The sequence below is a fragment of the Protomyctophum bolini genome, assembly GCF_963924005.1.
Source record: "Protomyctophum bolini genome assembly, chromosome: 12".
NCBI lineage: Eukaryota > Metazoa > Chordata > Actinopteri > Myctophiformes > Myctophidae > Protomyctophum > Protomyctophum bolini.
The window spans coordinates 22,898,134-22,911,535 of record NC_137873.1 but is presented as its reverse complement, the minus strand read 5'-3'; the positions used below and the strand labels follow the sequence as shown (position 1 = coordinate 22,911,535).

Below are 13,402 nucleotides of genomic sequence, written 5' to 3'. Positions count from 1 at the left end.
CACGCATAGAGACCACACAGAACCCAAGAGGAGCACACATGATATACACACTTGAGCACAAATACACACACACACACACCCAACGCAGAGTGCTCCCAAATTCGCAGAGGAAGCTGCCCGGCAGCATAACCCAGAAGCACACACGCTGGTGATACTCACTTGCTCCTCGGACTCCTCAATATTCCACTGATGAGGGGGGGAAGAGAAGACAAGACAACAGGATGCAGGACAGGGGGTGGGGTGGGGGTGGTGGTGGTGGAGACATGGATCAGAGTCAAGCACAACAGGCAGGGTCATTTTTGAAAAAAAAGAAAAAAAAGAACCTGTGGTCCTTTTTCCTTTTTTTCCCCCAACTCCAGCGATACATGAATGTAATGTGTCAACAATCATGCAGCACAGAAAAAGGAGATGGCAAGATGGAAGGAAAGGAATGAATGAAGGAAGGCACATTGGTGGGGTTATCAAACGTTCAAGCGAAGGGAATCGCGTAGCCGAGTTTAGCGGCGGGGCTTATGGGACCTTTTTTTTATAGATTTTTTCATAGTTACGGTACTGATTTAAGGTTAAATAGATTCAGTGCACTACCCTCAGCCCCCGTTACTCACTTAGTCATGAATTCAATAAAACGTCAAGGAAGCTAACACCCCCGCTCAGCGCTCGGACTATCTCACCAAAGACATAAAGCAGAAACTAAGGTTTCTCCCTTTTTTCTCACCAAAGACTGTAAAATGGTATTTTATATATACGTATATAAAAATATATATATGAAAATCCCCCATTCAATGAGTGTTTTCAAAATACTCTCCTTGCTGGCTGGCTGGCTGAGTGATTCCTGAGGGGGAAGTGAAAGCCCATTTTGGCTTTGGCGGTGCCAAGCGTGAAATCCTATTATCAGCACTGGCTACGCTGGCCCTGGTGACATCATCAAAACCCTCAGCAGCGCAGAACAGGACCGCTAGCGGTTTACCACCTCAACACCATCTGGCTGCTAGCTAAGAAGAACGTCTCCTTCCTGGTCTATCTCTCTTTCTCTCTCTCTGACTTCCTGTCTTTGACTCAGACACATTTACATCTTTGAAAACAAAGGCTGCATAATCAGTGTCGCTTCTCTGTGGACTAATTGGCAAATGAAACGCTCCTCTCTGCTTCTCTCTGAGGATGGGTCTTTATCACTGCAGAATGAGTCTGTTTTTTTTAATGTGGTCTCAGCAGTGGCTGTTTGTGAAGAATAGCCTCGTCAAAAAGTGCTGCCTCATGGTCCCATGACATAAGGGGGGGGGGCCTCCAGAGCACAGCTGCTGCTTAACGCACGCGAAAAACATTTTGCGCCGCACCTAATTGCTTTAATTTGTTTACTGTGGACTCCGTTTGGTAGGAGATGCGGGTGGCAGGCGCATTGTGGGGGGGGGGGGGAGTGCATTCACTTGTATAATCGCATTTTTAATCGCTTTTCCATCGCGGCCATGCTCTCTTTCTGATAAAGCAAAATAAATAAAGTACTTTGAGTGTTAAATTACCCCTCCCTCCCCATCTATATTTTATAATTGAAATGCTCAAATTGTGAAACTCAGAAACACATTGCATTACTGCTGATAAGATTCGTTTGTGGGGAAACAGGGAGACGTTGTGACTTGCAGGCAGGCGGGCAAATGTGATGACAGGGGGCATTGAGATGCGTTTGGCTATGAAAACAGGACAGGGGGAAGGGAGGGAGACCAGTAAGTGACGAGGAAAAGAAGGTGCTGTCATGACTGATGGAATGGGCCACGGTGCTCTGCACTCCTTTCTTGTGCTTTTATGTATTGTATGTATTTATTTATACCCTGCTCCTATTGAACTCTACCTGAGGTTGCTAAGGCTATAGACGCAATCAAGCGTAGCACAGCGCGCTCTCAGATGCTACGCACACGCACACAAACGTGCACTCATGGGCGCTCGTATGGGTGGAACAAAAGACTGTACCCTGAAAAGATTGGAAGAATGAATAGATAGGTAAAGACAAACGATACAAAAAGGTATAGAACCAGAGATATCAGCTAATGGCCAAATGTCTTTACCGCACCATTATGTCTGTGAATGTACAAAACATGGGTAGGCTGCTAGTTGGGCAATCCCTCCCTCCCATGGTAGAGGTTTGGGTGGTGAAAGAGAGGTCGTTATCATCATGGGGTTAACGTGCCCTACCGTTTCTGAAATTTAGCATTGAAACGAGGCCGCTGTGTGGGCTCCCAATTCAACAGTAAAGAGAGCCGCTTAACCCACCCACGTGCAAACAAGTCTCGCTCTCCTACTGGTGTTTTTCTCTCAGCTTGGCCCTGAGAGAGGGCTGAGAGAAGATGAGAACGTGAAAGAGAGAGTGCGGTAGAGAGATAAGAGAGTAAGAGAGATGGAAATGAAAATGAAGAGAGAGAAAAGGGAAGAGCACGAGCAGAAGATAGTGTAAAGGAGAGAGAGGAAGAAAATAGAGGGGAAACAAAAGAGGGTGGGGCCACCATTTTTCAGACCTCCATTAGAGTGGGCTTGTGACTGGCATGCTGGGTGTGAGTTTTGTGGGAACCACAGGTAAAGCTCCAGTCCATTCATACGTTGTCACATGACAGCCGACCTACAAGCTCACAGCGCTTTGCCTCCGCGCTGTGTTCTGAGCTTGTAGGTCAGGTATTCTCACCGCAGGACAACGTCATGCGAAGGAACACGCATTCGGTTTGGTTTTCCACCTGCTTTCCTCCTGGCTGGATTATGGTTTCACATTTTCACATGATTTTCCATCAGCAGGGTGGGATGGGAAGTTGGGCTGTGTTGTGTGAGTCTATGGTGAGTCATGAACTCTTGCGATCCAGATGGAATGCCTCCCACCAGGATGATTTAAGAACCATGGGCAGGTTCGTTCACGTTATCTCCACACTGTTGTATTTCGGAAGAGAACGTGAATGGGCATGGAGTGAGGCAGGAGAGAAAGGAGGGACTGAGTGATGGCGGTTGAGCATGTGTGTATGCACAGGATGCACGTACACACGCTTTTAATGGGTCTGTCTGGGCAGGCCCATACAGGTCGGTCACAGAGTGCTGCTAGCTAGCGTGCAAAAGCTAATCTGTCGGGATGAGTCAAACCAGGGGTGACCAAGCCGCACGCAAGGCACTAGCTGGTTGCTGCATAAAATGGATTCTGGGCCAACTGGAAGGGTGGAGAAGGAGAAGGAGAGAGGTTCATATATTGTTGTTTTTTTAATTCCACTGTGTCGGTGGAGGAAGGTTGAAATTCCGGTTTTCAACAGGGTGTGGGTGGGGAAAATAAACCTGAGAGGTCTCCGACGTGTGTTTGTGTGTTTTCTGTGGGCCTGGCACAAATGAGACATGAAGGACTATTGTCTGTTCAGGTGGATGGCTGAGGTCATACACAGTTCATTTTCCATAGCCCAAAACAGAGGTGTTGTACAAGTTGTCATAAAGAAGAAGAAACTATCTATTAAACAGAAGCTGCCTGTGCTGTTGTTCTGCTTACAGACCATAGGATGCTCTCCTCCTGGCTGTCAACAAACAGGAGACAAAGACCGCTCAGCAGCACCTGCCATAACAACGGGGTGCACACGATGGTTAGACATACTAACAGTCCGACAGGCATTAGTCCGACAACATCGTCGCCCCCAACATGCATGGCCCGTTACAACAAACCGGTTCCCGACATGCGTGGCAGGTTAAAACTAACCTGTGGTTTACAGCTAACCTGTGGCTTCCGGTTAGGTTAGGTTTAGGGTTCGGTTGTGGGTAGGGTGTCTGACTAATGCCTGTCCGACTGTTAGTACGTCAGAACAAACACATGCTCCCCAGAAAAACTACTGCTGAGTTTAGTCTGGAGTCTGATGGGGTAACTGGTTAGGGTCAACGTGTGAATGCCCTTAGCTTTTATCAGTCAGGACCTTTCCCTATCTCCCCTGTGTCATTCGGTGGGCTTCCATTCTTGCTCAATGTGTATGATCTACATAATCTCACGAGATAAATCTCATGAGATTAGTCACCGCCTACGGCAATGTCATTCATCATCCAGCCATCACTCAGGCAGCCCACCAGAAGCTGTAGTGTCAACAGACACCTTATAGCTCAGGTCTACCGCGTCCAATGCGTCATTCCAAGGTGACTTTTGACAGCTCTCCAACCTCTGCGGCGTCCGTTTATCACAGTGGGGTTATTTGCCATGGCAAATGAGTGTTAATAGCCTCCGCTCAAGGGCACAGCTGCAGCGGCGTGCCGCCTGAGATCTGAACCAGCAGCCCGCTGGTCATCTCCCTTAACGACGCTACATTTGCTGCATTTATCAACACATGCTCCTCACAAGTGTTGCTCATGCATATTTTTAGTAGTACTTCTCTGGGGCAGCAGGGAACGCCTGCTCATTTAAACGAGACACTTCTGGCGGGGGGTGGGGGTGCAAGGAGTGGGGGGGGGGGGGTCAGGCAAGCAAATGTGTTTGCACAAACATTGCTCCTGGCGAGCAGTCCAGAGGAGGAATTAACAGTGCCTCCTGGCTGGTCTCTCCACTCTTTGAGAGAGAGAGAAAGAGAGAGAGACAGAGAGACAGAGAGAGAGAGAGCATAGTAGAGCAGGGTTGAGGGGGTGGGTGGAGGCTTTCGAAGGCTTTCGGTTTTAAGATATTCATGAACCTGCGAATCCCTCAGCAGGATTACGAACGATCTCTCAGCCATCTCAGCTGAGCGGCGCTCGGCTTTGGGGTGTTTCGGCAGCTGCTTGCATTAATGCGTGCGCAGAGGGTGTTGTATGGGGGAAAATAACACTAATTTATAAACAGGGTAACAAGGCGGCGTTGTATGTATTACCGCTAAAACCCACAAAAGAGAGGGGGCATCGATATGGATAAGCCCCTCTTCCAATTGTAATACATGCGTAAAATATTGAATAGCTATTAGAATTAGCATGTGAGCTTGTTACGGTTGCTAATCCCACACTGGGGTGAGGGTTATACGCCGTGGGCAATTCAGTCAAATGTCACGTGTTGAGTGGAAGATGGGAGGAAGAAGGGCGGAACATCTAGTCGACGACAGGAGAACGAAAAAAGAACCGCATGAGGAAACTAGGACACACGTGTCACCTGACGAGGCAGGGAAATGAAGTGTGGATTTTTAGAGTGCATGGAAAGAAATGTGAGGGAGAGAGAGAGGCAGAGAGAGAGAGAGAGAGAGAGAGAGAGAGAGAGAGAGAGAGAGAGAGAGAGAGAGAGAGAGAGAGAGAGAGAATGAAAGGTGCGGGAAGGGAGTGAGTGGGTGTGGGTGAGCTGAGGAACAGGAAATGAAAAGAGAGAGAGCGAGACAGGGATGGGAGAAGGGGGAGGGAGGGGTTGAGGTGGGGAGGCAGATACAGACAAAGAGCTGAGGTGAGCGCCAGGTTTACCTGCGCCTCCGGCAGAGCCACGTCCAGGATGTTGGGCTGCCCGCGCGGCTCGCCGTTCTCCAGCCGCGAGAAGATGACCTGGTAGCCGCGGATCTGTCCGTGCTGCTTCTCCCTCAGGGGGGGCTTCCAGGTGACGCGGATGGCCGTGGAGTTCACCGCCTCGACCTCCAGCTTCCTGGGGGGTGCGCCTGGCACTGTGGGTGGGTGGCGCGAAGTAGAGGGACAGACACACACACACACACACACACACACACACACACACACACACACACACCATTTTAAATATGCTGAGCAAAGCCTTTATTTCCCCTTCTGTTCTCCACTATTTAATTTTTTTATTTTTGTAATGAGCCAAAAGTCGTCAACCATCAAAATAATGACTCTTTTCTATTTATTTTAATTTAGTTACTTGCTAGCACCAGCGTTTCAAAGTCAAAATCCCCCTGTTCGCTTTGTACCCTTTTCTCGGTCTGCTGTAAAAAAAATATTAATTAAAGTGCGGGACGAGCATGTGGTATAACATCGTCTGTAATGCCCCTAATTCTGCTATGAAATTAGCTGTGTTGCAAAAAAAATAACTTCAAACACATTAATTATAGACTGCTGCCTCTTAGGAGCAGCCACTCTCTAGTCTCTATCACACTGCAAAACAAAAGGGAGGAACGATAGAGGAAGAAAGAGAGTGAGTGAGAGAGAGAGAGAGAGTTGGTTGTTGGTTGCCCTGCTCCACTTTCTCGGGCTGAAGAGTGGGTCAGGCATGAACCACAGATGAGGACAAAGAAGAAGAAAATGGGGAGAGAGAGAGCGAGAGAGAGAGATGAACAAGGTGAAAGTGGTGTGGTGAGTAGGACCCCAAAGAATTATGAGCCTTGCACCTGCAGTGGCTCGAAGGTCTGAAAGTCACAGAAGAGACCCAATAAGCCAAGAAACAGACAGAAAAAGAGAGAGAGAGAGAGAGAGAGAGAGAGAGAGAGAAGCGAAATATAGGTGACCAATGCTTTCGCCTCATTACCTCCTAATTGACCAGACAGGACACAGAGAGAGGTCGCTACAGAGAGAAAGTGTCAGTCGTAATGAGAGGAGAGAGGCAGCAAGCAGCAGGGGGTGGAGGGTGTCGGGGAGGAGCAGCCATCGAGCAGCAGAGAATGTTCTCACAGAGAGACGCCCCTTCTACAAAAAAACAAAGCAAAAAAAACCTACCATCCTCCTTGGTTTTGATCCGTACGGCGGAGCTCTCGGGGCCCGGGCCCACGTCCGTGTGGGCCCTGACCCACACCTCATACTCTGTCCACTTCTCCAGAGCCTCCAGCACGTAGCTGGTGGCGTCGGCCCCGATGCCGGGGACGTCGTGGCGCTCCGTGTCCTCACCGGTGGGGGCCTGGTAGCTGACCGTGTAGCGCACGATGGCGCCGTGGCGGCTGGCGGCCGGCGGCGCCACCCAACTCACCTTGATGCTGGTGGAGCTCAGGCTGACCAGGTGCACCTCCTGAGGCGGAGCGGAGGGGGCTGCAGGGGATGGGGCACAACCACAGGGGGGAGGAGGAGGAGGAAGGGGGAGGGGAGGGGCACGGATCAAGCCAAACAGAAACGACAAAAAACTGAAACTAAACAACGTAAACAAACCCAAGGCAAGGACGAACGCCTCTGGACTGATGGAGCGGCGCCTGCACAGAAGACCATGGCTTTGTGTTTGGGTATATGGGGCAGACCAGACGTTCAGTAAAACCTAATATGAAATGCAACATAATGGTGTAAAAGACTTAACCACATGCTCATGCTCTCATAAATTATTCTATCTACACTCTTTCTAAACTGGCTCTTAATATTTATGTATGGAGACTCATAAAGGGATGCAATGGCTACAGACCCACGACGCCACTGTGTGAATGCGTGTTGACAGTGTTTAACTGGTGTTCACACATCGATGCAGAATCCAGGCAAAGGGCTGAGAAATAACACGGCTTGACAGCAGCTCTCAAGCCTCGTTATATGCCAGCCTTTGAAGATGACAAGCACCGAGATAGCCTGGTTTCTGCTCTGAACGCGGAAATGAGGTAGAATTAAGACAATCGAGCCAAAGGGTTACATTTCTTACCAGAAATGGACTGCAATAACATCTTGTTATTCATCACTCTTGCTATCTACAGACAGTCCTGTTTGTGATGAAAATTCATAAATGCTTGCTGAACACAGCAACGGGAGCTTTTGTAGTGTGCTAATAATACAAGAGTAAATGGATAATAAAGTAGGTCATATCATCATCGTTTGAAGAACAGTGACAGCATCAGGCGGGGGGGGGGGGGGGGGGGCTAAGTATGTGAGAATAGATACATTTTAAGAAACATCAGGAGAGGGGGGGAGTGTGATAAGTGCTGAGTTAGTGAACATAACAATTAAAAGTAGAACTTTAGTTTCTGGGCTCCCTAACTCAGCAATTTTTAGCCAGACTAATTAGCTAGACAAGCTAACTAGCTAAAAACACAAAGCACGTGTCATGAAACATGGTGTTTGGCACCAGGCCTTTTGTCAGCTTCCCGACAGATTCACGCAATGACTTGCTCTTTCCATTCCATGTAGGCATCGTCAGGCGGAGATCTTGTATGACCAAAAACCATTACTTTTGAGGAAATTGAAAATGTTTGACATTTTCACCCTGGCATCCCTATTTTGGGCACGTCATTAATGTTCAAAATGTCTTCTACGGCGCACAGCTATTGTGAGCTTGTGTTGCCTCTTGCCTGTTAATAATGCTCGCAGACACGTGCTCTTTGTGAGTTGCAAAGACACCAGTTTGAATCCGACTCGTGTCATGTCTCCCTTCTCTCTACCTCAGTTTCCCGTCTCTCTACACTCTCTACTACTAGCTCTAACAAAGAACACAAAAAACTAAAATAAATAAATACATACATTTGTGCTCAACTCAACTCTCAGCAGTCCAGAGGTAAAAAAAAAAGAACTCACCCATTTTAAAATGGGTGACTACAACAATCATTCATTACATTTCATGCATCTACAACTCATACAGTATGTGAACATATTCCACAGTGCACAAATAAAATAAACTTTAAAGGAGAAGAAAATGAAACAAAAGTGAGTAATTAAAAGAGAGATGTTTATATAAGCATGCCGGTGAAATGTCTTCATAAAAGAAAATTATAAGCAGAGCAATGAAAAGTGTAGAACTAGAATCATAGGGCTTTATGGTGCTCAAACAGAGTATGCTGAGCAAGTGCTGGGACATGAAACTCTGCTGCCCTCAGAAAAAGCCATGAGGGTGCTTATCAAACTGTAAGTGATTCACGGCAGGTGGCCTCCAATCCTCCAGGGAGAGAGAAAGACACTACAAAGCCCTGACAACACCGATGACACACGTACACACACAAAAAGGTGACACGCTGAATCAAAACAATGCCTGCATAATGGGATGTGATGCTGTGTCCAGATTTAGAAAAAGGACACGGGTAGAGATACTGCCACCGTGCCACGACATCAAAGTAAACTTTAACAAGGGTAGCACGGGAAGAGGGCATGACAAATACAGTAGATATGTCTTAGAGGCAAAGGGACAGAGAGCAAGAGTGTAAAGCCTGGAGGGTCCCAGGTCCGTTTGTACACAGTTAAACGAACACTCTGGATTGTACAGTGACGGGCAAAAAGGAGGAGAGAAAATAAGCTCTCATCATGTTTCCATCAGATGACTGTCGGTCCTACAAGTTGCCCTTAACCGGTGTGGCACATTGCCGTAACAGTGAGCTTGGTTTATCCGAGGATCAAACTGGCATACACCTTTGTGAGACTGTCATGTTCTACAAGGAATCGTGGTGGCTGGCAGATTGAAGTGAAACCGTGTTGAGCATGAGTCTAGTGCAGGATGAATATCCATTGCTCTTGCTTAAAAAAAATAAAAATAAAAAAACAAGTCACGATTAATAATGAGTTTACGTTAAAACAGGATGACAGAATAACACTGCACAGCTTGCAAGTGCGGGACCTGGGGGGGTAGCAGGAGGGGGGTAGCGGGGTAGGGGGGGTTATAGACACACGAAACGTACCTTTTGACACTGAACACGGGGCCTGTCCTCAGGTGGAAGGACAGGAGGGTTAGTGTTGTTGACACAGAGCGACGCAAGTGAACGTGGGCTACCGACTGAGCCAGCAGCAGCGAATGTCAGCAGTTATGTCAGACAGTAGCGCTGGTGTGTTGAAATGGACTTGATGCTGCAGGTCGCCCCCACACCTTCTGACTCAACTTCCGTATATAAACTGTATACAAATCGAAGTGGCATCGCACACCACGGAGCCTAACCGGCGGCAGTCGGGCCTTGGGCGATCACTATCTGAACCGAATCTTCAACTGTGGTTAATGGACAATGAGGAGAGGGAAAAGACAGCGATAGAGAGAGGGAAGAGAAAACAGGAGAGAGAGAGGGTTGTGGACTTACTGGACTGGGCTGTGCGAGCTTCGATGGGCTGGGTGTAGACCCCGAGGCCCATTTCGGAGCGAGCTGCCAGGGAGAAGCGGTACAAAGTATCTGGCTTCAGGCCCTCCACAGCATATGAGCCGGCCGGGTTAAAGGGCACGTGGATCTGAAAGAAGGGAGGAAATGAAACCATCATTGCGAGCATTTAAATGTGAGCCAGTATTTGACACTCTGAAAAGGCTGCTTTTTCAGGGATCAAACCTCAAGTTTGGGACAGTCTCTCAAGCCATTAAACCTCTATTCTACCCGATCAATACATCAATGCATGTCGCTATGTTTGGGTCCTAAGACCTGCAAGATGGTATTTGTTGAGTATGAAACCACTTTCTGCTAGGCTGGGCAGGCTAAATGCCACAACAGCACTTTCTCCATCCCAAAAGGGCAAAAAAGTGCAGCAAGTATATCCCAAGTTGAACCTCAATACTGAGGACAAACTGATCCAAAGGACATATCGATTGGAGGGGGGTACATTTTGCAGCCCACAACAGGTCCAGCAGAGGTTATTGCATGGTTATGACATTGGGAACCAGTGCAGAATAATTGTGCCGTCAATCAAAACAGTAATTCTTTATTGTGGGCTAGGGAGCTGACTGCATTACCACGGCAGCATTGCTTCAGCCGAGGCAGCCCCATTCCAAGAAATTGCATCATAAAGAGCAAGATTCATTTGTCTGCAGTCTCACGGTAGTTGTGAAATTGTGCATTTGTGTATGGGAGATAGATGTACTGTACACGTGAAACAAGGGAATGAGAGAGATCCAATGAGAGCATTACAGATCGAGACAGACAGACAGACATTGCAGGCCAGAGGAAAATGCAACCATGAAATAGTTATCATCCTGTTGTTATTCCCACCTTGTTATCAGTGCCAACCTCCCAATACTCCAGCTCATACTTAGTGATGGGGTCCTGGACAGGCCACAACCAGGTCAGAAGAATGCGGGTGTCCAGCTCGGCTTCTGCCTCAAAGCTGGATGGCTGGGCAGGAACTGGGCAGAAGGAGGGGGCAAGAGCAGAGGTGAGGATTATTAAAAGAAAAGAAAAGAAAAACAAGACAAAGTCTGTCCTGTCATCAGAAATAAATAAGCTGCTTCTTACAATTGGCAAGTCTAGTCGCATGATAACGAAACCAACACACACCAACACCCTACATCCATACACCCACATAAACACACCCACCCACATAAACACCCACACCCACTTTTTGTCAGTAACTCACCTCCCTGCTGGGTCTTGACCTGCAGTACATCCGAGGGCGGTCCGTCCCCGACGGAGGTGAAACCGAGCACGCGGAGGCTATACGTGATGTCGGTGGTGAGACCCGAGATGGTGGTGAGGCGGCTGTCGTCTGTGTTGTGCTTCTGCCAGGCGCTGAGCGGCGCCAACAGGTCAGAGCTGTAGTAGACGCGGTAGCCGCGGATCTGCCCGTTGGGCTCTTCGGGCGGCTCCCACTGCACCAGCATGGTGCTGGCACTCAGCATACGCGCCTGCACGTGCAGCGGCGGAGAGGAGGGTGCCTGCTCGCCCGTGCGTGTCTCCACGGCATCGCTGGGCGGCCCGCGGCCGATGTTGTTGACGGCCATGACGCGGAACTCGTACTCCGAGTACGGGCTGAGTCCGCCAATGCTGTAGCGAGTGGTGGCCACTCCGTCCACCTCCTGGAAGCCTCCATCAGACGCCTTGGCACGGTACTGGATCATGTAGTAGGAGACGGGCTCCGGGTTGCCCGAGTCCCAGGTGAGCGTCACGCTGGTGGCTGTCGTCTCTGTGACGATGAGAGAGGTTGGTGGCTTGGGCAAGGCTGGGGATGGACAAACAGACAAGGGTTATATTCCGTTATATTCAGTTATGCAGACTGGGTAAATTGCTTGTGTCTGACTCTGGTACATCTAATAGGACCATTGCTAAAATGCACTTTAGTGGCTCCCAGGGAGAATAACATAGTTTTGACCATAGGCGATCAGGCAACACACCGACTAGGTCAGTGCTTTTTGAACACGGATCCTAATACATCTGCAATGAACGCTGTCATCAAGTCAATTCCCAGGCTTGGCTGGATGTGCAATTTTTGTGTTTTCTAAACGCAGGTTCCAATGAATAGAAAATAGCATGTTGTTCCTATGGAGAGGAAATGACAATGCATAAAGAAAGACTAAAGAGGCTTTATTGGGAATTTGCGGGAGTCTTTTGAAGAAAGGGTTAATATAAATGACTGTGACATTCTGGATATTGATCAGCTAAGTGGAGAGTGGGATCAATATAGACAGGAGTTGGTAACACAGTGCAAGATGGCAGATGATACGCTGGACTGGACAGCTTGGACACACGCATGCGCGCACACACACACACACACACACACACACACACACACACACACACACACACACACACACACACACACACACACACACACACACACACACACACACACACACACACACACACACACACACACACACACACACACACACACACACACACACACACACACACACACACACACACACACACACACACACACATTCGTTTTTACTTCCCAATATTCTGCAACAGCCTGTAGGTTTATGAAACCAGGACCATAGACATTCACTCAACAAAAGTAGGCCAATACATGTACATGCCACTACATGCTGGATGTAAAACTCTGATGACAGGTCATGCGTGAGTGAAAAATCTATTCATGTAAAAATATATATTTTTTTAAGTTAGTCTCTTAGTCGATCCTGATCATTGATCTTGTGAAGCACTTCTTATTGGTGAAATATTTATAAAGATCACTATTTCCATTTGGCCAAATGAGGCGTAGGTCATCACCATATTAACTCAGGATGGCCACAAGCAGCCAGCATGTAGTACAGCTTAGCTTACTATCACAGGATGTCATGCCATTATTAGACTTTACTAGCTACTCGGGAACGATGGAAGTCACGAACGATGCCCGTTGGGACTCGGGTTATAGAAGGATGACTTGTTTTTATCTAAACATGATTCCTTTTTATATTCTACTTAGCATGTATTAGCATATTGTATGCATGTGTTACCACATACTAAAAGCATATGCTCGTTTACTGCAAAAAAGGCATTGCTAAAAATACCATGGTTCACATAGATCACCTGGAAACAAGCCCTGTTATACTTTTAGCATTATTGTATAACTGTACCCCTGTACCTTTTACAAACTGTAAAAACAGTATTCAATCACTCAGACGCAGAAGTCGGGCTTTAAGCTCTTACCTTTGACAGTGACCTGGGCTGTGGCCTCGATCATGCCCAGCGAGGACATGGCCACGCAGGTGTAGTTGGCAGACAGGCGGATATTGGTGACCTCCAGCACGTTGCGGCCCACAGGCATCTCCTCTTCCTTGGTGAGCTCCACCTCACCCATCATCCACTTGACGTAGGGCATGGGAGAGCCCACGGCCACACACGTCAAATTGACGCTGCCGCCGGGCATCACCTCGTGATTGGTTGGTGGGATGGAGAACCTGGGCGGGACCCGGCGCACTGAAGTTGGAGAG

General features: G+C 48.2%; 1 protein-coding gene across 6 annotated transcripts in view; it reads right to left on the bottom strand.

Moving 5' to 3' along the window:
- ptprfb (protein tyrosine phosphatase receptor type Fb) overlaps positions 1-13,402 on the bottom strand; it is a 194,967-nt gene that overhangs the window by 59,815 nt on the left and 121,750 nt on the right. For 4 of the 6 annotated variants that reach the window (XM_080777291.1, XM_080777295.1, XM_080777293.1 and 1 more), the window contains 7 exons: positions 13,119-13,388; positions 11,104-11,685; positions 10,740-10,873; positions 9,846-9,990; positions 6,604-6,909; positions 5,404-5,597; positions 160-186 (listed from right to left, as the gene is read on the bottom strand). In XM_080777291.1, the coding sequence (XP_080633417.1) occupies positions 160-186; positions 5,404-5,597; positions 6,604-6,909; positions 9,846-9,990; positions 10,740-10,873; positions 11,104-11,685; positions 13,119-13,388 (1,658 nt within the window). The remainder of the gene's footprint in view (positions 1-159; positions 187-5,403; positions 5,598-6,603; positions 6,910-9,845; positions 9,991-10,739; positions 10,874-11,103; positions 11,686-13,118; positions 13,389-13,402) is intronic. The other 2 variants (XM_080777294.1, XM_080777296.1) reach the window with 1 other exon arrangement.